This window comes from Aythya ferina, assembly GCF_964211825.1.
Source record: "Aythya ferina genome assembly, chromosome: 11".
NCBI lineage: Eukaryota > Metazoa > Chordata > Aves > Anseriformes > Anatidae > Aythya > Aythya ferina.
Window position 1 is genome coordinate 20,331,119 of NC_140307.1, and position 24,645 is coordinate 20,355,763.

Here is a 24,645-nt window from a genome sequence, read left to right on the forward strand (position 1 = left end):
ATGTAGTTAACTGCATTACTGCAACAGAAACCTTTTCTGCAGTAAAACAAACAAACATTTTTTGACCTGACTTTGTCAGCAGAGTATAAGTACAAGTCTTTTGCTTCAAGGACTTTAATGGTACATATTTCCTTGCCTTGTACATGTACATCATGGATGAAAAACTGTGGCATATATTTGAAAAGCATATGTAGCATGTTTGAGGAATAACTGTTCCTAAGAATGTTTGCTATTCACTTGGGACGTAGGAATTATGTGATTTTGGAGGCTGCTGACCACAAAAAATAAGAGCATATATAATGATTAGTAAATACCCAATACCCTGAAAATTATTTTTAAAACTATTCCACATACATATACATGCCAAATTTTGATTTTTCCAAGTACTTTCTAAATGAGAGAGAAAAACAAACAAACAAAACAATAAAACAACTTTTTTTCAGGAGAAAAATGTTTTGTGAACACTTATTTTTCAGTGAGTAGGTATAACAGCTCTAGTGACAAAGTTATGTCACTAAAATATATCATGCTGAGGTACAGAATGTGTCAATACCTTCCCATGGCAGCCAACTGAATGAGTATTATTTTCTTAATCCAGTTGTTAGAAAACCACAGAATAAGAAGATATCGATGTTAGAGAAAAGTTTGTTTGTTTTTTAAAGAATTTTGACAAGCAGTTTTTTGCTAGTTAACTGCATTTCAATAAAATTCCTCTCTGAAGATCATGCCTTTGTTTATTTGCTTGTTTTATAGCATTGTTAGGCATGAACAATACATTGGCAGAGTCTGGTATAAATTCTTGGTCTCTAAGATGTCTCTGGTGAATAGTTTATCAAATTTAACATGTATTCTATAACCTTCAGTTACAGATTAATTTTTCTGCTCAAGTAAGTGGTCTTTGCCCTTCCTGATTGTTCCTATTGGTGGCTACAAAGCTTTATCTCTTCTTTATTGAGAAGCGTATGGGAGAAAGGACAGCTCTCTTAAAACATCCTAAAATCTTGTTACAGTTCTAGTATGAGGACTGTGAGATTTTATCAGTGATTCCCTTTGCTTTTGCCTTCATTTTTCCATGGCTTGCAACCAACATGACTTTGATAACTGTTACTTCAACAACAAGAAGAAAATAGGATAGGAGTTGATATTTGTGCAACTGTGGAAAAAAAAAAAAAAAAAGATTATGGAAAAATAATTAAAATATCACTTCAGTGCAAACAAAAGTTGAAGTTAGAAAATTTATAGTTGATTTTCTCAATTTGTAGTGTGAGGCAGTAGGAAGAGTAGGATCACAACATTTATAAATTTGAAAAAGCTACCATTTATTCCATTAAAAATATTTTACTCAGTGGAACTATTGTTTCTTAGGCCTACAAAGGGGTGTCTACACACCCCTTTCTTCAATGTGAGATGCAAAGAATTTTACTTTAGACTCTTCTAACCAAACCGTTTCTGTAATAGGCACCAGTATCTCAAACATAGCTGATGTCTCAAAGAATGAAACTTTGATCCAATACCAGTCTTTCAACATGCACAAATACTTCTTCTCATGCAGCTTATTGTCTGAGTTGGCAAGCTTGGTTAAGCTTTTGCATAAGGAGAGTGATGAGCATCTTCAAGTATCCAAAGGTACCTGATAATGTACCAGCTAGTGTTGGCATGTGGAAGAGAACAGAAAACCAGCTATAAGAGGAAAGAAATTAAAGGGCATTAAAAACAGTGGAACAGAAGAAATAGTGGAAAAGTTTTGGCAAATCTGAGGAAAAGGGGGAGAGATGTGAGGCATAGAGGAGGAACAGAGGAAAGTAATGAGCTCCTAATGAATGCAGTGAATTAGAAAAAATAGGAGCTACAAAATAGGGGATCCCCTGAAAATAAACTCGAATAACTCGGAGTCATTTTAAGAAAGCGCAGGGTAGGATCAAGGAATTTCTCATATAAAACCTATCTGGTGCTTTTTTGTTTGTTTTTTTGGTTGGTTGTGGGTTTTTTCCCTAAAACTCAGCTAAGAGAAGTAACATCACTTGACAAATCAAATATGTACTAAGCTCTACTGCATGGCATCTTTCATTTCTAAGTTTAGTGTGAATAGATTGAATATTCAATGTTTTTTGACTTTAATAATCTGCAGTGAAAGACTCCTAGGAATGGATTAACTATTGTATCATATAGTAACAAAGCTTTGCTCACACAAAAAGGGAGATACTGATACCCAAAATCGTTTGCTCGTAAAAGCTAGACACAAGTTGCCTGTTTTGCCATTATGTACTGTGCTATTTCAAGACAAGTTTAGCAGGCCTGATTGTGTGGTCTGTGCTTTTCCCAGCGGAACTGACTCTCAGCTGAAGCAAAGCAGGCTGGTGCAACCTTAACACTAGCTATGAGAATCGGTGCTGAGCAGGATCAAACTAGGTCTTTCTAGCTTTTCTGAAATTAAGGTAGATAAAGGACAAAGACTGTTTGTTTCCTGCCCAAATGAAGAATCCTGTTCAACTCCTTGTTTTTCAAAGGAAACAGAGACATTCCCTCTTCAGTGGACTTTGCCTAGATGCAAAGGTGCAGGCAAAAACATCTAGCTTCAGTAGGGCCACACTGAAATCTGAAGTAGAAGCTGAAGCATTGAGAATTGGTCCTGAAATTTCCTTTCTGATTTGTGATCACTGCTCTGTTGTGGAGAAACAGCTGGTCTACTCTGCTGGTCCGCCATGCCATTGTATTGTAGTCATAGCTTTCAGGTTTCTAGATACAGGCCTGCATTTAGTATAAAAAGTGCTACCATCAGGATTGGCAAAAGATAAGGCTTCCATTTAGTAGGCTCTCTGGAGTTGGAGATAGATAATTTCTTTTGGAACTATCATATTTACAGGCCAGTAAACCAAAGTGGTATTCCTGTAAAATAGAGATCTCGATGTAAAAAGGTCTTTTTTTAATACAAGCTTTATTTCTTGTTGATTTATGAGCAAAACTGAAAATACAATTTTTTTTCTTTGTTTCAGTGTTGCCAGTGCACGCAATTTTAAGATAATGGTGCATTGGAGTATAATCCAAATAGGTATCTGAAGGACCAGATTGTTCCATGTTTCCTAGGGCTTTTTGTGAAAGAGGAGAGGTCTGTTTTTGAGTGTTTTTCAGTTCCTGCCCCACCCTTCTGAAAGATACATATGCTCTCCCTCTTCAGTTTTGAGAAACACCCCCGGGGCATCCTTTTTATTTGAGTTGATTTTCTGGTTGTTTATCTTTTTCAATCTGGTCATGAAAAGCACATCTGGTTCCTATTTTAATCAGTATTCCAGGGGGAGCAACATCATATTATAGAAGGCTAACAATGCTAAAATAATAATCCATAATGATGCAACTTCGAGTAATTTAAAACTGTTTTATCCACTGTTTGTAAAAGTGTGTTAATGATGTAGGCCAACTGATCTCTTTGTAGATTAAATTCACCCTGGGTCCTAATAGCAGAGAAATGTCTGACATCCACAGAGGCGAACCCTTCAAACTCTCAGGAATTCCTGGTGTGGTGTTTTGTTTTTTAAGTGTCTGAGCATTTTAGTATTTATAGAAAGTGCCAAACCAACAGTTGTGAAAACTAAATCAATCTGTTGACAAAGAAATTTGGTAAAGCAGCACCAGTGCTAGTTTACTTGTAAACTTGTTCTGTCTTTTATTTGATGCAGTTCTGCTTTTAGAGATGATAGGGTTGGAGGTCTTTGTCATGTTTTTCTTTACTTCATTAGTTGATTCAATACTTGGCCTATACACTAAGACTGCCAGAAAGTGACAGTGATCGTTTTATTACAACACTGTGTACGAGCAACTGAACAGAAACCTGTTATTTCAGGTAGGATGCCAAACACCCTTCAGGTGGTAGTATTTGTTTTGTACATTTCTTGGTTTGAGCCAGCAACAAAGTGGAGAGACTGCTATAATTTCTCTGACTTGTGCATACGTGTGTACTTTTAGCAATTATTTAGAAACTAATAATTTAGCAACTAAAACATGGTATCTATGAAATTTTCATGAGATCACAGTAGTCAGTAAAACAGCAGACTCCCAATCCTTTATCTGGCATGGTAAGGCTTGTTAACAAGCGGGCCTACGTCACTTACATTTGTATTTGCCTCATTGCAGTGTCACTTTAAAATATGTCCGCTCTGATGCCATTTCTAGGCTAGACTTTCACAGGAAACTAGAGTTTCTTTAGGCACTTTGGAAGGCTCTTTGGAAGAGCCTGTGAGCTCTTCCAAACTCTTTGATCAAATTCCTTTCACAAAGCCTAATAAAATAGGGATAATACAGCTGCTACTAAGATGGTGAAGGGCCTGGAGGGGAAGATGTATCAGGAGAGGCTGAGGTCACTTGGCGTGTTCCTCCTGGAAAAGTGGATGCTGAGGGGAGACCTTATCACGGTCTACAGCTTCCTCATAAGGGGGAGTGGAGGGGCAGGTGCTGATCTATTATTCTCTTGACACCATTCCCTTGACACCAAGGGAATGGTGTCAAGCTGTGACAGGGGAGGTTCAGGCCGGGTATCAGGAAGAGGCTCTTCACTGAGAGGGATGTCGCACACTGGAATGGCCTCCCCAGGGATGTAGTCACAGCACCAAGCCTGTCGGAGTTTAAGAAGTGTTTGGACTGTGCTCAGTCAAATGGTCTGAATCTTTGGGTAGACCTGTGTGGTGCCAGGAGTTGGACTTGATGATTCTTATGGGTCCCTTCCAACTCAGGATATTCTATGATTCTATGAGTAATGAAGAATAATCTAAAGAAGCTAATTAGAAATAACTTTGGCAGGTGGGGAGAATGTACACTTATTTGTTGAGAAGGCTCTATCGAAACCTTTCACTCTGCCTTCAAAATATTTCTTGGAACTGACACTCTAATATATTCCTCGTTGTCCCTTGACTCAGGCTTAGCAAAGTTTCTCACTGAAGCAGGATGTGGCATATTTAAAAATGTAAGGTCAAATTTAATGCCAATATGGTCAAACTAGAAGTGACGTACTTGGCAGGATAAGTGTCATACATTAATTATTGCAGAGACTGAATTTCCAAGTGAAAGTTGGTATTCACAACCTCTAGTCCTTCCTGCTATAATCTGGTTTGAAGAAAAAGTTCAGCCTGGGGGTAAGGAGAAAGAAAAAAAAAAAAAAAAACACTTGCAAATTCAGTTTTTAAACAGGAATATATTTAGACAGTTATATTTTAGAGCACTATAACTGCAGTTAGTGGAATTCACCCAAAAATCTGTGTTCTTGGTAAGAGAACATGAAGGAGGTACAGCAATGAAATTCAGCAGTTAGCGTCTCAATTTTTTTAAGAAGCACTACTCTTAAGAAAACTTGTATTAATAGAATAAAGATAGGAAAGTGAGCAACAAATGATTAATATTTTTAGCACTTCCATGATTTCATTCTTTGGAGCAAAATAAGCTATTTTTCTCAAAGTTATAAAAGAGTGAATCATATAAAATATCAAAGCAATTTGATGAAAATTCCAGAACTTTTAGAACAGAAAATTTTAGAATTTTATCTGAATTTCTGTAGATAATCTGTAATTAAGCTCAAAATATCAAGCAGGGATATCCGGTGACTACATACTAAAGTGGGGGAAGCAATGGTATCTATCATCACTGGGTTTGTGTTTTGCATTTTTAAATAAATCAGAAACAAGTGCAGGGTGTATATGTGATTACAGCCCTGTGTTGACAGAGGAAATGTCTTGAACAGCTTTGTTCCATCATCTTGAAGTGTAGTTAGTTAAGCTAATGAAATGTTATATTTTTAACTACCCACTTGCATGACAGAATTTCCATAAGATTGTGAAGTGCTATTCCTTGGCATTATGCACTGTGGTACAGTTCCTTCTGCTGGTGAAGTTCTATTTGTAGAATTTCTGTCAGGTAAAATTTTCTTCAATTATTGAACTGCTTATTTCTGCTGCACACATTTGAAGTGATGCTACGTTCCTGATAGACATAGATGCATTTCAGTGGTAGATATATGGAAATATTACTACCTACTATATACAAAGGTACTTTGGAACCCTCATATTGCAGAGCTATTCTATTTCTGTGCCAGATATTATTATTAAAAGAAAACAAAAAAAAAAAAAAAAAAAAAAAAAAACTTTTTTTTGAAGGGGGGGAGGGAAATTAGAGAATGGAAAAGAACGGAAAGGTGGAAGATTATCTGAAATGTTACTTCCATGAACTGGATTCTATTTCTTTGACTTTTTCTTCCTATTTTGCCACTCTATAATTTCAGATATTTCAGCTGTATTTCGTAAACTGTTCTCATCTTTAGAATGTTCTATTTTGGAAATATTTTCATGAGTCAAACATATTTTTGCTTCAATTGAAAGAAGAGGTTGGAGAAATACTTTACTGGCTCTTTGGCATTCTGAGATTTCCCTTGTAGCCAATTTCTAGCTATGGATACTGAAACAGAATTCCAACCTGGAATGCTTTTCAGCTCATAGAGCGTTTGCACCAGCTAATGTTTCTGGTGTTGAAGTTATACCATGAATACAAATCAAATTTTTATTTTGAGTTCCTTAGTTTAATTTCTATATTCTTTTGTCTGATTTAAAATTCTTTCCTGTAGTGTGGTAGTGTGTTGTATGTATTTAAATTTAACTTCTATGTGATCTGCATAATTGCTTTCGGGATACAGTATAACTGTTTAGGTAAAAAAAAAAAAAAAAAAAAAAAAATCTCACTGATATGCTAATGCACAGTTCCTGAAACTTGGCAGTATTCTTCAGGAAAAAAAAAAAGTTTATAAACTCCATACAAAGAGGCATAATCACATGGCAGGCATTGTGAATAAATAGTAGAGATAATCCTTGATCTTGGGATCACAGCTGGGGAAACTGATGTGTGAAGAGATGTGTATTTTCCAAGGTTATGAAATAAGGCAGCCATAGATCTAAGAATGCAATTTAAGTGACAGGAGCTTGCAGAATGAGAACAAGCACTTTGTTTGTATCTTGGAATATGATTTGCTTTCTAGTTTCTACTTCTTGTCATCATGTTTTTGCTTTATTTTGTACCATATACAAAACAGTGCATGCAAGTTTACACAGTTGTCTTTGTACATGTGTTTAGAAAGTGTATGAATTGTCAAACAAAAAATGTTCCCAGAGTAGGGTAAAGGTTCAGTAAATGATGAGGGGTCATAGAACTTATTTGACTTTTTAGAGTTACATATATATATATATATATATATATATATTTTTTTTTTTTTTCATTTTATTTCTCCCACCAATCTATTGCTCAGTTAGACAGAACTCCAACGTGTAGTTCCTCACAACTCTATACCAGAACCTCAGTACCAGAACAGGTGGTAGTGGGTCTTGTTTTATATAATTATTTTTGCCAAAATTAATCAGAATACTTGCCCTACCACCTTCTCCCCCGTAAAAATCATGAGATTCAACTTCCATTTTGGAAGATGCTACTGTCTTGTTTATACAAGGCATTTCAATTTCGCCTTTGGCTGGAGAAACAGCTGGCTCACAAAAATTGTTTTCTTGTGTGTGTAGTGCCTGTTTGGAATTTTCCAGAATAAATGGGTAAATAAGATGCACGGTGGGTGGGAGAGAGGCTGGAAGAGATCTTTGGCATGAATCTGCCATCTCCAAGTATTTAGTCAAGCAAGGTTAGTTTCTCTAAGTCCATGAGAGTATGAAATATAAATGTCAGCAATAGTTTATAAAGTAGAATTTAACATTTTTATCAACAAGCAAACTATTAATCAGTGGCATAATAATAGTGGAATAAGCAGCCTTTGCTGCTTCATCATGTATCGTTCTAAACCATTAGTTTTCTTTCACTTTCTCACTATAACAAAGATGATGATAATGATGATGATACTGGATCATATAGTTCCTCTGTTTTGGAGCAGAAAACCCACCTGACTTCAATGATTTTCCTTAAAAACTGATGGCATGACAAAGTCATTCTATTTAAAATTCAGTATTAGAAGATAAGAATATTAAGAGCAGCTTTATTGTACCAAATGAAAGCAGATAAATTATCTCTGCTTTATCAAAGCTTTACACATTCTAGAAACAGATGCCCCTTCAAATCAATACAAAATTCCTATATATTAACTTTTTGAACAATAACAGCTGTCAGGAATCAATCCCTCTTGATTAAGTGCTCTTGGAGTAGACCAGATTTGCTTTAAAATTAAACTATCACAGAATGAGTTTCTAAAATAAATGTATTATCATACGTAGTCAAAGGGAATTCAGGTTAATACAGAATTAATTGTATATTTCACAGCTTATTTCATAATATGAGAAGTCTTGTGTAACTTAAGTTAGAATTTTACCTTTGCCCTTCCTCACAGAGTAAGGAATTTGTAACCTAGCTTTTCTATTTTTCTTTTTCTCCTGCTTGTTTTAATCTATTTACAAGAATGACAAATAAACTGAGGCTGGTATGGATTCAGTTGGTTCTACTGCTTGCCAGGAAAAATTATTCCAGCATCTTCCTGAAGAGATGAGTCAGTCTGGGAGTTTGACCTAGTGTTTTGTTTTGGTTTTGCTTGTTTTATGTTTACTTCTGTATTTAAAAAAAAAAAAAAAATATTTGGAGATAGAGTTTCAAAAAGTAGGAAAATGCCTGATGTCTGGGCTCCTGCTAGATCCTTCACCACATGCCTGCATACACATGCAATTCCCTGCCTGACTGCACCTGTTCAAGCTTTTTGCTATTCTGAGCGTCCATCTGTGTGTGGCAACCAGTCTGCTTTTTAAATGGAGATCCATTTCTAGTGCCTTCTGGGCAACAGTAACCAGTGTATTCAGACAGTGATAGCATGGCACTTTTCCAGTCTTTTTTTTTTTTTATTTTTTATTTAATACTCTGTCATTCTTCCCCTTGCTGCAAATTTACCTTAAGTTTTGGGAATTCAGGTGTTTTAATCTATAAATTAATGGCATTATTTAGTTAGCTTTGCTCCTTTTCTCTAGTACTGCTCAAGTGACTGCTCATTCATAACCCTATTTTTAGCCATTATTTTTATTTACAAAAAGCATATGGCTTAAAAACTATTTTACATGACTAAAGGCAATACTTAAATCTGAAAGACTGCTTTGCAGTTCATTGCCCATCAGTGGAAGAATTACAGTTCCGACTTTCCAACTAACTCAGAAGCAGAGATGAAGAGGGTGTTCCTGTGTATTAAAATGAAAGTTGGAAAAGGCGAGAGAAGGCATAGTGTCATATCTAACCCCGTACTATTCTTGACAATGACCAGTACAGCACAGACTATCTTTCTGTAGTATCAGTCCAGCAGTGGGGTGGGGGTGAGAGAAAATAATTTTCCTGTGTTTATTTTGAACCTGCTGCCTGATCATTTTTCTAGATGCCCCTTCCCCTTTCTCATGATGTGAAGAACAGTGAATAATTAGTGACTTATCTGTGCTGCTTATGGCCACTATTGCATTCCCCTCAGTTGATTTTTAAGCTGAGAAGAGCTACCATTGTTTTGTCTCCCATGGAATTTGGCTCATACCACAGTGGAAATCTCACTCTGTTCTGCAAAAGTGGGACTTAAGTTTTAAAGATACTGATCTTCCAGTCAAGGAACTTTCTGGAAAGTAGTGTACACAAGGCTTACAGTATTTTTGCCCCAATAAAAATACAATAATTCCAAATGGTTAGGAAATTATACAAGCGAGTTTCTATATACTCCATTCAGCATCAATTTGATTTGCTGGAATGTATGGGAGAAAACAAAAAAGATAGTCAGTCTGAAAGCGGGGAGCAAAACCTCCCAGGGATACTAGGAAATAACATCAGTCTTGACTCTCCAAATTTTGGATAAGATTGGATAATAAGGTATATTACTAGAAGTTACATTGAATGAAACTGGTGCAGTCTACATGACTTCTGAGGAACAGAGAAAGCTGTACTAGGGTTTCAAGGAATTATCCTACTCACTTTTTCCTCAGTTTCACCTGACTTTCATGTAACAATTTTCAGGAAAAGTGTTTCTTTGCAGGTGTCCCAACTTTAATGATGAGAACTAGGAAGGCTGTAAAAGTAGTTACATTTAATTCAAGAAAAAAAAAAAAAAAAGGGTGTATGTGATGTATTTCTAGTCAGCCTGCAGTAAACTATCTTTTCTTCAGATATCACAATCTACTGTATTTTTTGGCTATAAAGGTTGGACGTGGTTCTTAGGGATGTGGTTTAGTGGGTGATATCGGTAGTAGGGTTACGGCTGGACCAGATGATCTTGCAGGCCTTTTCCAGCCCTAATGACTCTATGATAAGAAAATATTTGTTCTGGAAGCATTGGCATAGAGCTAGAGCTAGAGACAACTCTATTGGAGCTAATTAACAGGATGTTGGTAGATTGTATGGAAGAATCTCAGCCTTGTATAAGATTCACAGTGTTATAACTTAAGCTTAATTCAAATAGGAAAGCAGAGCCAACATAAATGTTCAAGAGTATGCTAAGTGGATTCAATATGTTCCAAGTCTGAGTCAAGTCTGAAGGCAAAAGAGTTTGTAGGAATAGCAGTGTTAGTAATCTTTTTTCTTTACATTGTCACTTAACGGTCAATTAGAGTCAACAGTGTTTATCATTTAATGGTCTAGATGAAAGGAAATATCCTTGTCTAGTCCTCTTTCTGGTAGGTACGTGTACTGGATAAAGGACCTTACAATAAATAATAATAAACACAGTATCTCAATTGTATGTGGAAGCTTGTGTTTTAAAGGATATTACGAATACGATCAGCTGAGGTGTATACTATAATTGTGTTCAGTCTGTTGTTTTACATTGATATCCCATATTGCTGCAAAAAAAGGATATAGAAGAAATTTAGGGGAAAAATGAAAAGTACATGCAGTTCAATTTAATGAAAATGCAGAAATTGTTTTAATAAATTCATAGGAGATATATTGTGATAGTTCTCATTCTAAGTTATTTTCTCAGTACTGGTCCTAGTATTTGGTAAAAGGATTTTCAAATGCTGCTGGTTTGCAATTTACTATTAGGTCAATGTAGAGATCAAAGGAAGGAGTCCTGTTTTCTCTTCAGGGAAATGTGTTGTTCCTTTCAGTTGTCCCTACTGATAACTGCACTAATTAAGCTTCTAATTGTCACATCCAGAGATACTATCATTTGCAAGACCATAAATCTTTGCTGATTCACCGTTATTGCAATGCTTTTCCTTTACTTTGACACTGAACACAAACACAGTATTTTATTTAAGTGCCTAATGCTTTTCAAGCATGAGGCCCAGTAATAAGGACACAGAAATGTTATTTTAGCTCAAATATTGATGTCTATCTTCAGAACTGAGTTACATAGGAACTTAAGTATTAGAGCCCCAAAACAATATGAATAACCTTGTAGTGATCAACTGAGACGCATCCTAAGAGTATATATATTTAGGAAATTCCACTATGATGAAGTTCTAGAAGAGTTCTAGAAGCATTCAGATTGCTGTGTAACTGGTTATATTTATTTAATTTATGAAATATTAGGAATTATAAGATATCCTCAGGTATTCAGAGAGGGACAAAGAAAAATTTACCATTACTATGAAAGAGAAAATTATATGTAATACCAAATTTTCTTTCCTGAAAGTGGTATTCAAGTCTGGAAACAGTTTTAGGTGTTTTTATGTATTTACATCAACTAAGTAAAGTGGATCTCAGAAAAATCTGAGTTCTAGCTACAGCACTATTCCAGAAATCAGGGAACATATTAAAGTGCTTATCAGGGCCTCATCACCTGATATTCAAAACTGCTGTAATAATTAGAATCAGAATCTTACCTCCTTCCTCTTTCTAAGCCTCAAATAGATTCAGAGAGTAGAAAGGCCTTGGAGTGTTTCATCCTTTATTGAGGGAGGGGGGAGAAGTAAGCAACCACAAATCCTAAAGCCTCTTGGAAGCTACTCTTTCAATTAAGAGTATCTTGAAATCTGCCTAACAGTAACAGGGAACAGAACTTTTGTGCCCGTGTTTTTTGGCTCGTAATGGTGGTGGTTTTTGCATGCATGCATTGATTTGAATGATCAAGATATCAGTTACCATTTCTTAAGAGTTTTCCACCATGTTAAAAATCTATTGGCTTTTTTTCTGGCAATACTCTTACTGTTGTTAGTGACAGGGTTACATGCAGTATTTAATTAGAAGGGTAGATATAATATACGTATGTTTTCAATTCTTCTCTTCCACATGCAAATGCAATATGAATGTAATATTTCCTTACTTAGACTTGAAATTAAAGTATTTTATTTGAAATTTATAGATATTTAAACTAGACAATTGTTGCAATATATAAAAAAAATATTTTAACTTCAATGTAGTTAGATTCTTTGGTGGTCAAAGCAACCTTATTTTCATTGTAGAACTGTTTCAGTTCCCTAAATTGTGCTGCTCAAGATTGTTGAAATATTTTGCTAGTACCTCCATAGCTGAAAATGAAGAGAGATTTTTTCTTTTCTTTTTTTTTTTTTTTTCTTCCCACATGCAAACAGAAAGGTTCTGGAAACATTCATCCACTATGTAATCTCTATGACAGCACACACACTATTAGTGGAATTTCCTAGATATGCATGCAACAGTCATTTGCTTCGTCTCATAGAAATGCTGGGGAGGGGAGGACACCGAAATTGTGCCATACTTTTTGGCTATGTTAATTATAAATAAAATGTAACTTTCAATTGATTCTTCCCTTCTTACTTTCATTTGTGGGCATTTCATGACATGCTAAAATAACTACTGACAGTCTAGATATTCTGTTTTTTACATCAAAATAACCAAAAGCATTTTTAGTGGTTAAATGCTTTCATTTAAGCTGAAAGAAAAGAAAAAAGGGGAGGGGAAAAAAAAAAAAAAAAAAGCAAAACAGCAGAGTAAAAGTTTAAAGAGTACAGCTTCTGTGTGATATTATAGCAGGCTCAGAGTTTGTTTTAATTTTCTGCATGCTAAGTTTCTACTAAAATCAACAAAAGCTGCATGTGAAGAGGCATTTCAGGGCCCATTCACAGTTCAATGATTGCTAAAGAAATAAATGCAAATTAATTTGACTTTATTTTAATTGAGCAAATTTGGATTCTGAGTTTGGGACAAAATTGTAACTAGATTTCTATATGACTGTGTAAGATGTCATTTTACTTCTGATTATGCTTTATGTAATTTATGTAATCTGATTAGGTAATCATCTTGAGCAGTTTGCTCATGTGGCTAGTCCTCTACATGCCATTGATTTATACGTGTGTTTTCTGAATTGGCTCAAGGTCTGAGATATTTTCAACAAAGTCCTCTGAAAATTTATTGTAGCTATTGTGATATTGTTTCCAGCTGTTTCTACCCAGAACTGTTATTAAATACTGGAAGATAAGGCAACCAGATCACTTTCTCTATCAGACTTTGACACTAGGTCATGGGAATTAATAATGTTCAAAATGTATCTCAGATTGAAGTTGGAAAAACCTGTCAGAGATTTCAACCAGCAGCAGATGTTAAAGACAGACTCTGATCCAATTATTACCTTGCACCACAAAAGATGAGAAATGTTTTCGAGGTCATTGAGCCAGCAATGGAAAATTTCATTCCTTCCCACCGCACATGAAGATATTAATGAAATAACATGTTGGTAAGATATTGAGAAAGATAGTGTCTGCGCTGATAGAAACAGATTTTTTATTTTTTTTTTTTATTGCTGTATTTTGTTAGGATGTAACACAGCTATTTGGAAAGTTTCTGTGCTATTTCCTAATTGTGTGTGCAAGTTAATATTGAAGATGATATACAAGAAATAATATTGAAAGAACAGGAATTCACATAACTTTTCCTTGTTCACCAGAGGCAGCAGATTCAAAGGCCTGGATGCTAACCATTTTGTATGTGCTTTTAGTTGTTACAGGTTTTTCTCGTGTGATGAAAGGATTGGCAGCCACTAGTGTTTATTTAGACATTCATTCATGAGATAAGGAGTATGTATTGGTCATGTGAGTAATGCCTATAAATTATGCTGGGTATAGTTTGCAGTATCTGAAGGCTTTAGCCACCTTATAAAACTATGTCCGGTCCCTATTCCTACAGTTGCTCCCAACTTGTGAGCATGTCTGGCACACTGGATGACGTGGTAATGGTGATGATAACTAAGGTTATTCTGAGAGTAGAGGCTGCAGTCACAGCTGAATATTCATAAAGCTTATTTTAAAGGAAAGAAATAAACCAAACAATTCCGCTAGTATGTTAAAGCCATCAAGAACACAATGCTCTAATTAATATGAGGAAGAGATAAATCAAAAACTGTTTTAATAGTTTGTGTGCATATTTAAAAAAAAATCTTTAATCATGTTGTATACTTTTAAGCTGTAAAATTCTGTTCATGTGCTTCAAGTGCACAAGAGTGTACAAATAAAGGGAAAAGTTAATGAAAAATAGTTCTACTTTTTGCAGATGTTTGAAGTAAAATATTCCATTAGTTGATTAGGGATGCTGGAGGCTACAATCCTGCTTGTACCCTGTCATCAACACTAGGCATACTCTAAACAATATATTTCTATAGATGTTAATTCTAATCATGGAAATAGACTTTTTATGTGTTGAAATAATAATATTCCAGAACTCTTCTATGTCATTATGCTGGCATTGGGTCTTGATGAACTTTTTAGGTCTGTTCCAACTGAACTGTTCTATTCAATCCTATGTGCATCCATCTTTTTTTTAGGTGAAGTCAGACACTTTAATGTCTTCCGCTGTGCTACAGTTGTCTAAATGTGTATAAAGATTTGACGCTCTTGTTCAGAGGGCATCAATCCAGTTTTTTGTTTTACAGACTGAAAATGGGTTGGATTAGATATTTGATAAGAAAATGAAAAAATATAAATATTTGAAGGCACTGATGAGATATGCTTCATGAAGCTGTGTTATTCTGGCAGCTTCTAGCAGTATTGATTCCCCAGTAACTGTTCCCAGCTACAAATCTAAAACTAAACTAATACATATCTAAAATAACCTGAGGTGAAAGATATCCCATGCTCCCTGGGAGGCAAGATTTTTTCAAGAATCAATGTGTGATTGTTGTCCATAGGCTTATGCCTTATGTGTCACACCAATAAGCACTTATTTTATTTAAGGACTGAGAAATGTGAGGTACACGCTAACTGTTGAACGTCTTGGTAACTCAGTCTGCAGACAAGTTCATTTTTGCAGTGATTTTTCAGAAAAATAGAAAAAAGAAAAAAAAAGTAGGGACAACAGCTGATCTTCATCTATTTAAACTATGTTGTAAAATCATCTCTCAGAATGTTATACTATAACATAAAATATTTGACAAAACTTCTATTAGAAGTTTTGGTTATAGTATACAAACTCAAGAATATTGAATCCAGAAAACAGAAATTGTTATCCAGTAGTTTGGTATTATTAAATGAGCAGAATCAGGAAAAGAAACCTCAGTTCCTTCTGCCAGATGACATTTTGGTAGAAGAGCTTTCTGTTTGCAAGATGTCTTAATATAAGAAAACCTTCAGCTGTCTATTGCAAGAGTTCATGTTATAAGTTTTCTGATTGTTTCCTAACTTTAAAGCAAATAAGACTAGCAGAACATCAGATTAAACTTAGAAATAAATAAATAAAAAATAGATGGCTCTTCATACAGTATTGCTAAGCACCAAAAGACACTAGATTTTATTTATTTATTTATTTGTTTTTAAACTTCAGAGATTACTGAGCTAATTAGAAGGAAAATTCATAGAGGAGTATTTAATATTGTCCTGGCTATTGGGGGAGGTTCCAGTTGACTGGCGGCTAGCAAACGTGACGCCCATCTACAAGAAGGGCCGGAGGGCAGACCCGGGAAACTACAGGCCTGTCAGTTTGACCTCAGTGCCAGGGAAGCTCATGGAGCAGATCCTCCTGAGAGTCATCACGCAGCACTTGCAGGGCAAGCAGGCGATCAGGCCCAGTCAGCATGGGTTTATGAAAGGCAGATCCTGCTTGACGAACCTGATCTCCTTCTATGACGAAGTGACGCGCTGAGTGGATGAGGGAAAGGCTGTGGATGTGGTCTACCTTGACTTCAGCAAGGCTTTTGACACCGTCTCCCACAGCATTCTCCTCAAGAAACTGGCTGCTCTTGGCTTGGACTGGCGCACGCTTTGTTGGGTTAGAAACTGGCTGGATAGCCGGGCCCAAAGAGTCATGGTGAATGGAGTCAAGTCCAGTTGGAGGCCAGTCACTAGTGGTGTCCCCCAGGGCTCGGTGCTGGGGCCGGTCCTCTTTAATATCTTCATCGATGATCTGGATGAGGGGATCGAGTGCACCCTCAGTAAGTTCGCAGATGACACCAAGTTAGGTGCGTGTGTCGATCTGCTTGAGGGTAGGAAAGCTCTGCAGGAGGATCTGGATAGGCTGCACCGATGGGCTGAGGTCAACTGCATGAAGTTCAACAAGGCCAAGTGCCGGGTCCTGCACCTGGGGTGCAATAACCCCAAGCAGAGCTACAGGCTGGGAGATGAGTGGCTGGAGAGCTGCCAGGCAGAGAAGGACCTGGGAGTGATGGTTGAAAGTCGGCTGAATATGAGCCAGCAGTGTGCTCAGGTGGCCAAGAAGGCCAACGGCATCCTGGCTTGTATCAGAAACAGTGTGACCAGCAGGGCTAGGGAGGTGATCGTCCCCCTGTACTCAGCTCTGGTGAGGCCGCACCTCGAGTACTGTGTTGAGTTTTGGGCCCCTCGCTATAAGAAGGACATTGAGGTGCTTGAGCGGGTGCAGAGAAGGGCGATGAAGCTGGTGAGGGGCCTGGAGAACAAGTCCTACGAGGAGCGGCTGAGGGAGCTGGGCTTGTTCAGCCTGGAGAAAAGGAGGCTCAGGGGCGACCTTATTGCTCTCGACAGGTACCTTAAAGGAGGCTGTAGTGAGGTGGGGGTTGGCCTGTTCTCCCACGTGCCTGGTGACAGGATGAGGGGGAATGGGCTATAGTTGCGCCAGGGGAGTTTTAGGTTAGATGTTAGGAAGAACTTCTTTACCGAAAGGGTTGTGAGGCATTGGAACAGGCTGCCCAGGGAAGTGGTGGAGTCACCATCCCTGGAAGTCTTCAAAAGACGTTTAGATGTAGAGCTTAGGGATATGGTTTAGTGGGGACTGCTAGCGTTAGGTCAGAGGTTGGACTCGATGATTTTGAGGTCTCTTCCAACCTAGAAATTCTGTGATTCTGTGATTCTGTGATTAATACAGAGTCACCACCTGTGGTTCCTAAGCCACAAAATGCTTGTGGCCAGGAGAGATTTTTTTGGAAATATCACTGTGCTTGCTATGCTCTTACAGTCTTCCTTAGGCATCTCATATTGGTCAGAGTTGGAAATAGGATACTGCACTCTGTGTACCTTTGGCTTGACTGAGTACAGCTATTCCGGTATTCTGTTATAAAAAGAAACAGTCCGGATAAGTCTTATTTTTTCTATTAAAAGAAGTCAGATTTTCAAGCAGAATATAGCAGATGCAGCAATTAGCTCTCTGATGATGAGATCTCCGTATGTTCATTTAGTCTTTTACAATTTTCACATGTAAGCAGAAAGCCTAATCTATATTCTATATTTAAATAAGTAGGAATCAATAGCAAATCTTCTTGAATTTTTAGATTACTCAATTCCATTCTTACTCACTTACAGCCTGCAGTGCTTTCTTTCACAAGCTTGCTTAGAAAGACATCTTTTTCTTGTTTTCCTTAAGTTATTGAGAAGTTTCAAGGGAAATAAGTGGTATCTGATGATTTTCAAAGTTGTTGTTTTTGTTGATGTTAGAATGTCATTTAAGCAATCCTTCCATCGTTGACCTCTTCTGGAATTTTCAGTTTTTGAATCTTCAGCCTCTGACACCTTGTCTTGTGGTCTACTTATTCTGTGCTTTGCCCCTTCAAAAGTGTTCTTTTAAACTTCCTTTAACAAATTCATTTTCTCCAAGGCTCATAGGACCAGTCATGTAGGTAATTTCGTATCAGAGAAGCAGGTCATGTGGTATTTGCAGCATGTCTAATTTTGAGTTTTTCAGTGAGAGAAGAGAAAAGGTGTTTTCAATGACAAAATACAAGCTCATTGATCTTAATGCAGTAGAACAGATTCTCCTCTACAGAAACCTTTCTTCACATCTTTGGGTCAGGAAGGCAGTAGCATTACTCTACTATAAAGATCTCCTGTTTCCTTCTTTTTAATTTGAGGTCATTTTGAAAAGTTTTTGTTTTGTTTTGTTTTGTTTTTTAATTTCACGTATATCTGGAAAATAAATTATATAAAAAAAAAAACTTCAGAAGTTAAAAATTACAGTGCTTTAGATGGCAAAACTGTTCTCTGCTCAGATAATTAGAGGCAGCATTTCTGATTTTAATGACAAAGGTGGACTAGTTTTTCTTGGCTGTCAAGAATTTGCACAGATCTGAGACACTAAATTAGATTCCTTGCAGGGGTAAACAGAATAATTAAAAAGCCTGTTAACATTACTATTTTCAAATGATTACTTTGGAAAGCAAGGAGTGAAAAGAGGTGCATCTCCAAGCCTAGCCTTGTGATAGTACTGTGTGGATTGAAATCTGTCACCTGTAATGATGTAGGAAAACAGATTACAACATGGTTTACAAGGCTGTTGTGCAAAATAAGACATTTCTTAAGAGCACCAAAAGGATGCAGGTGTTTGTTTCTCGTGATGAGAATTGTTAAAAATCTCCAAATATGCTTTTAAAGATTTCTTTAAGAAATGACTTTATAAGAAGTAATGTCTGGTCTCTCTGCTTATCGTCAAGTCTATTACACAATGGGCTAGCAGTATTAGGTATCTGTTTAAGGCTGATCGTTGCAGCACACTTCAAAGTTGACCTGCTGTATTTTTTTGCTTGCTTTTCAGAATAGTCTTTGTCATTCGAGAGAATTTAGTAAAATATCTCACTGAGCAAAACAACTTTCATTTAACTTGGACTTATTGGTAGATAATTTTTGGCCATATAACTGTTCAGAATATATATTCATTCTGTCTCACCACTATTTAGAAAACATTTTAAATAATATTTGTTAATGAAGAAGCTGCCTGAAAGTCCTTATTTTCATAATAAGCTATGAATATATAAATATATCTGTTGAAATCTGACGGTACAATAATATATTGTAATATAATATAGAATCATTAAATAAATATCCATCCTTTGCACATACTTATATACAAGCATATATGCACAGACTTTATTGATGTTCAAGACTATGTTTTTGATTCTTCAATAATTTTTTTTGAAATGCATCCAAAAAATTGTTCAAAAGATGTTTGATTACATTCAGAATCACAAGCAAGTTTAGAGATCTTTTGACAAATAGCAGTGTGCTCCAAAAACTGTAAAACTTTTGTAATTATCTTAATTAACATAATCTGTAGTTTAGAAAACTACATTAAAATGTTTCAGTTTTGTATTTAAAATGTAATAAGAACGGTGTTTTTTCAGGTATGCATTTAGTAAAACAAGAGGTGATTATTGTATTAGATTACTAAAGAAAAGAAATAATTAAACTAATTCCACACACCACCTTTGAAATACAACTCTATTTGCAACTTCATGACTAAACTAAAGTACTTTACAAAAAATAATGATGTCTGTGCTCATGGAAACAACGAAGGGCTACAAAATTAGAGAAGTTCTGCGCTGTTATTCACAACCACTGACAGCTATGCTGGAAGTCTTAATTTAGGCAATCGCTAATAATTCACTGGTGTGAAACACAATGGCAAAGCAATTAATTTTTAAGTGTGAAAGTTTTCAGTGACTGTTGCCAAACACCTGAATCTATATAATAATAAAACAGTGAAGGATGTATACAGACAAAATATTAGTTGACGTCGGTGGGAGTTTCGTTTGTGTAAGGTCTTCATTGTGTAAGGACCTCACGAAGAAAGGCTAAAAAAAAAAAAAAAAGTAAAAAGTAACTATAATAATCTTAACAGCTAAATGTTAATGAACAGCTAAATGTTAATGAGAACATCAAGGCTTAATATGTTTCAGCAGATTCAAAATCAAAATATGATTCTGAATTTCTTTTAAACAGATAACAGTTCTGTATTTTTCACTTTTGCAATCATGCTAAAAATACAACTGTTTGTAGATAGTGTTATAGTTACACAACATATATATAGTAAACGCAACATGGCAGACCAAAAATCTCTTGCACATTAGATAAATATCTGCCACCACTACTATCTTGTGAACTGTAAAAATTTAGCATGTACAATGATGAAACAAAAACATTCACCACAGAGTTACTATCAGCGGTAAATTCATCAAGTGTATACAAATGCCTAATGACCTGTCAAAATGAAGAATCAACGTGAGAATTTTGCAAAGATGTAACTTACTCCTGAAAGTCTCTTACTTTTCTTCGTTTCCAACTTCCTTCTCTTTTCACTCCAGTTCTTTCTCCTTACCAGGAACAGAGTCCTGTTGAAGAGAAGGCACTAATTCCTTAGCAGTAAGGGAGAAATCAGATAAAATGAAAATCTGTGTGGCTCTTCTCTGTAGGATGATATGTTGTAAAAATATGATTGTATTCTGAACAGTGACTGTAGAGATGGCATCTTGGGAGCGAGTGGGGGAAGGTTATGTTTATTATCTGTTAATGACTTCCAGATCGAGTTGGCTCAGTTTGCAAGTTAAAAAAAAAAAAAAAAAAAAAAAACAAAAAAAAAAAACACCCAACAAACAACCCTTTTTTAACTGTATTCTCTGCAGGCTCAATTTGGGATTTAGAAATCATGCTGTGCTAATTCTAACCCAAGTATTACTGTCAGCAATAAAAAGGTTCTTCAGGGTACAGTGTGTCTTCAGTTAAACTGTCCATCAGAGGACTGTAAATGAATGTTAATTCTTGTGATGATGAAGTCTGTCAAAATCTGGATTTGTCTAGTCCTGGTTATTCTTGATTAATTCTTCCTTATGAACTGTCTAAAAACTTATATCTGTGTAAGAGGTTTCTGGACCTACCTACTGTGGAGAAATGTTAGAAGAGGAATAAACCTTAGAGCTATTAATTTTGCATTGGTCTTAGGAATGATGCGTAAGGTCACAGGAGTTATAAAAAGTCCTGTCATAGTGACCATCTTGTTGAGTTTACATTTCTCAAGGATTTGAGTCTCTAGTGTTCATGTGTAACACAAATGAGACAAGTGTGTGGGAAGAAGTGGTGTTTTAATTAAACTAAATGATATAGTTTGGAAAACATCAGTTTCAGACATGCAGGTCCTTTAGAGCCATTGTAATCATAATGTTATCAGAAACAGAGCCTGCAATTCAAAGAATGTTGAGATTTGTTTAAACGTGGCCTCTGACAATGCTTCTATGACACCACTGATCTTGGTCATTACACTAAAGGGAAAAGGGACAAAAGCAGTAACACTTCCCTCCTTCCTTCCTCCTTCTGCCAGATAGTCAGTCATTCAGCTTGTACTCCCATCTTGTCAACAAAGACCTCATTACTGAGTTGTCACGCTGCAGGGCTGAGCCATGTTCTGGGACGTGGCTTTTCCACTGTTGTTCTCACTAGGGTAGCGATCTGGGCTGTGCCTTTCCCTGTCTCACTCATCCTGGGACATTGGGATTCTTTGGGGACCAAGGTAGGAGAGAAAGTGTTCTTGTTCTTTGGCTTTGGTTTTTCTCTTGTTTTTCCTCCTTTCCAATCTTTTGGTAACATCTTTATGAGTAGATTAAATTTAGCCTCATCTTGTTAGTTACCAAATCTTGTTCCACTTTGTAAACTTTCTTTTTCCAGAGAGAATACTACTTTATGGCAGGAGACAAACCAGGATTTGAAATCACTCCTGGTTTTAATAAGCAATATAACTTCTGCCCTCAGTATGCCACCAGAGGAGCTCTCAGTGTTCTCTTTTCATGGTGTGTATTTCCTCCTCAAAGATGTTCCATGCCAGTAAAATCTGAATTTGATACTAGCTGGATTTTTTGGATTATCCTTTCAGGCCCTTGTCCACCTGTTTGCTACTGCACATTTCCATTAAAGTATTTTTATTTGTGCTTGTCACTTGTGCAAGCAGTGAGAGGTTTCCTTACAGCAGAGAGATGTTATTCCCAGATAGCACGTGTCTGGCACCTTTTTATGAACAAGGTTAGATTATAATCCAGTTTGAGTCAGGAGACTAATTTATTCATTTTCTTTACTAAATTCAAATCTTAGGGCTAAAATGTAACTATGCTTATTGGTTTCAGAAATTCCTGATCCATATCTGTAAAACCAAGCCTTTTTGATTGTGTCCTTGCTTGTTTTTATCTCTGCAACATAAGTGCAGACACTTCTGCAGAAGGAATGTCAATTTAACTGATGGCTATGGAAAAAAAATGCTATGAGACATTCAAAATGACTTTCTTCATTGGTGATTAGACCTACTTCAGGAAGAGTTTAAACTAAGAATGTATCCAAATAATTGTTCCTAGTCCCATTTCTGCAGTGCAGCTAGCTAGAGTTCCATGCTCATTTTTATGAAGCTCTGTGCTTGAACGTTCACACTCCTTGAATCATAGCTTTGCTAAGAGAACTCTGACATTCTTTGAAATTATTATTGAGCTTCTGGAGTGGAGTATTGCATCTCCAGCGACAGAGTAGAAAAAGGCAAGTTAAAAAAGGATAAACTATTTTCCATAATTGCAGATTTTAGATACATTATCCAACTGCACATTGACTGTCCACAGACCTTTCTCTTTTTTTCTTCAAGTCTCTCTTAAATGCTACTGCACAAAGGAGGGCTTGCAAATGGTGGATGGCTCTATGTAATCTGTCTGTACTGCTAAGGCAGAATGAAAAATTATTATATGCAAGCTTCCAAAGTAGATGTTTACCCATAAGTCAGTATATCTCAGTTAACCTTCCTGTTAGTATTGTAACATCTTTCTAAGAATTCGGATTAACTGATATAGAAATGCTTAGTACATCATTCTCCATTTTGCTAACTTTCTGGAGTCTGGAACCGTATTAGTGTTGGTATTTGTCTGCTGATATCAGAACGCAAAGAGGTTACTTATTTCAGTTCTTTTTTTAGCAGTTCTGTGTCTTCTCTTCCATCATCCTCTCTGTGCACTAAGTTGCTGTGTTCAAAGAGGTTTTCTTTTTTCTTTCTTTCTTTCTTTCTTTTTTTTTTTTTTTTTATTAAATACAGTTCTTCACTTTGTGGTTATTCTTATTTGGTGATGTTATTTCTCATTTTAGGAGCTTTTGTATTTAAGGCAAATAAGGCATGTTAGTGGTTATTTGTAATTCTTCTTGTTCAGTGGATTTCCTGTTATGCAAAAATGTAAAGTTTTTCTCACTGTTCTTCCAAAGTTTTGTTTTTCCTGTCTTGATGGTTTTGTACATCTGTGTCTGTTTTATAACCTGTGGCTAAGATGTTAAGATCTGGCCTTGCCTTCATGGATGCCTGACAATTTACTGTAAAACTGCTAGTTTGTTTAAAAACCTTCAAGAAGTGAATGACTTTATTCTTCCTAAAGAGCTATTCTAAAGGATCTTGAAGGTACCAAAGATCTATCTAAAAAAATTCAGCATGTCATTCTTACATATACTATTTGATCAGTAATTGTCTTATTCCTTTATTACTGCAACAGAAAACTACAAGGGGAACTTTGCAAGACAGCAGGCTTGCACTTGGACAACGTGTGTGTATGTGTGCACTACATGAAGTATAATGTTTATACATGGTGCACAGTCAAAATCCCATTAGCTTGCTTGCTGTTCAAACTGCACAAAGCTGAATACTGCAATATACAACATACAATGTTGTACAGCTTATTTTTTACTTCAGTAGGCAGGCAGAAGGGCATCAGTCTAGTGAGATTGGATATTTACTCTCTATTTTGTGCAACATTAGGAATCTAGGATTATTAATTATACACTTCTAAAAACATATGGGATAGGCAGAGGTAAGAATCTATGTTTTATTGCCAGTATTAATAAGATGTTGTCTAGTTTCCAATGAATTGACAGATCAGTATGTCTCCAATAATGTAGTAGCTGGATTAAATAGCCTTCTTAGCACCATTTTTCATCAGCTGATTCACTACCTGCAGTGACATCTGTTTGCATAGCTTTTAGGCTGGAAAAATGCATGTGAAAAATGCATTTTTATGTCTTAATTAATAGGTTTATTCATCTTTCACTGAAAGAATAATGTGTATCCTACAGTACCGAGAAAATGCTATGTGATGAAAAGGGATGTCATAACAATAGGAAGACAGCAGTATTGATGTATGGTCAGTAAATGAAATAGTATGATCTTTCTATTTTTGTTAGCAGAGGACATAATTTGCAAAGATCTACTTGAAGATAGGAAATATATGGCAGATGAAGAAATAAGTGAAGATTCTGAACATACAAATGATATGCCAAAGGAATCTGAAACCATAACAGAGGTTTGCTTTACACACTTCTGATGTTAAAAGGAGAGTAGTAAGTGTAGCTCACTCACAAGAGCCACATTTCTGTTAATGTTTATGAAATACACTACTAAAATGCTCTATACAACAAAGTTATCTACATAAAGGCAACATCAGAATACAGAGGAATGCGGGGAGAAAATAAGGAAAAAAAGGAAGGGGATTTTTCTCCTTCAATTTGTAATTGCATTAAT

General features: G+C 36.1%; 1 protein-coding gene across 2 annotated transcripts in view; it reads left to right on the forward strand.

Moving 5' to 3' along the window:
- Window positions 1-24,645, forward strand: part of FAM227B (family with sequence similarity 227 member B) — a 92,742-nt gene that overhangs the window by 58,436 nt on the left and 9,661 nt on the right. For both annotated transcript variants that reach the window (XM_084532918.1, XM_084532919.1), the window contains one exon: window positions 24,309-24,427. In XM_084532918.1, the coding sequence (XP_084389044.1) occupies window positions 24,309-24,427 (119 nt within the window). The remainder of the gene's footprint in view (window positions 1-24,308; window positions 24,428-24,645) is intronic.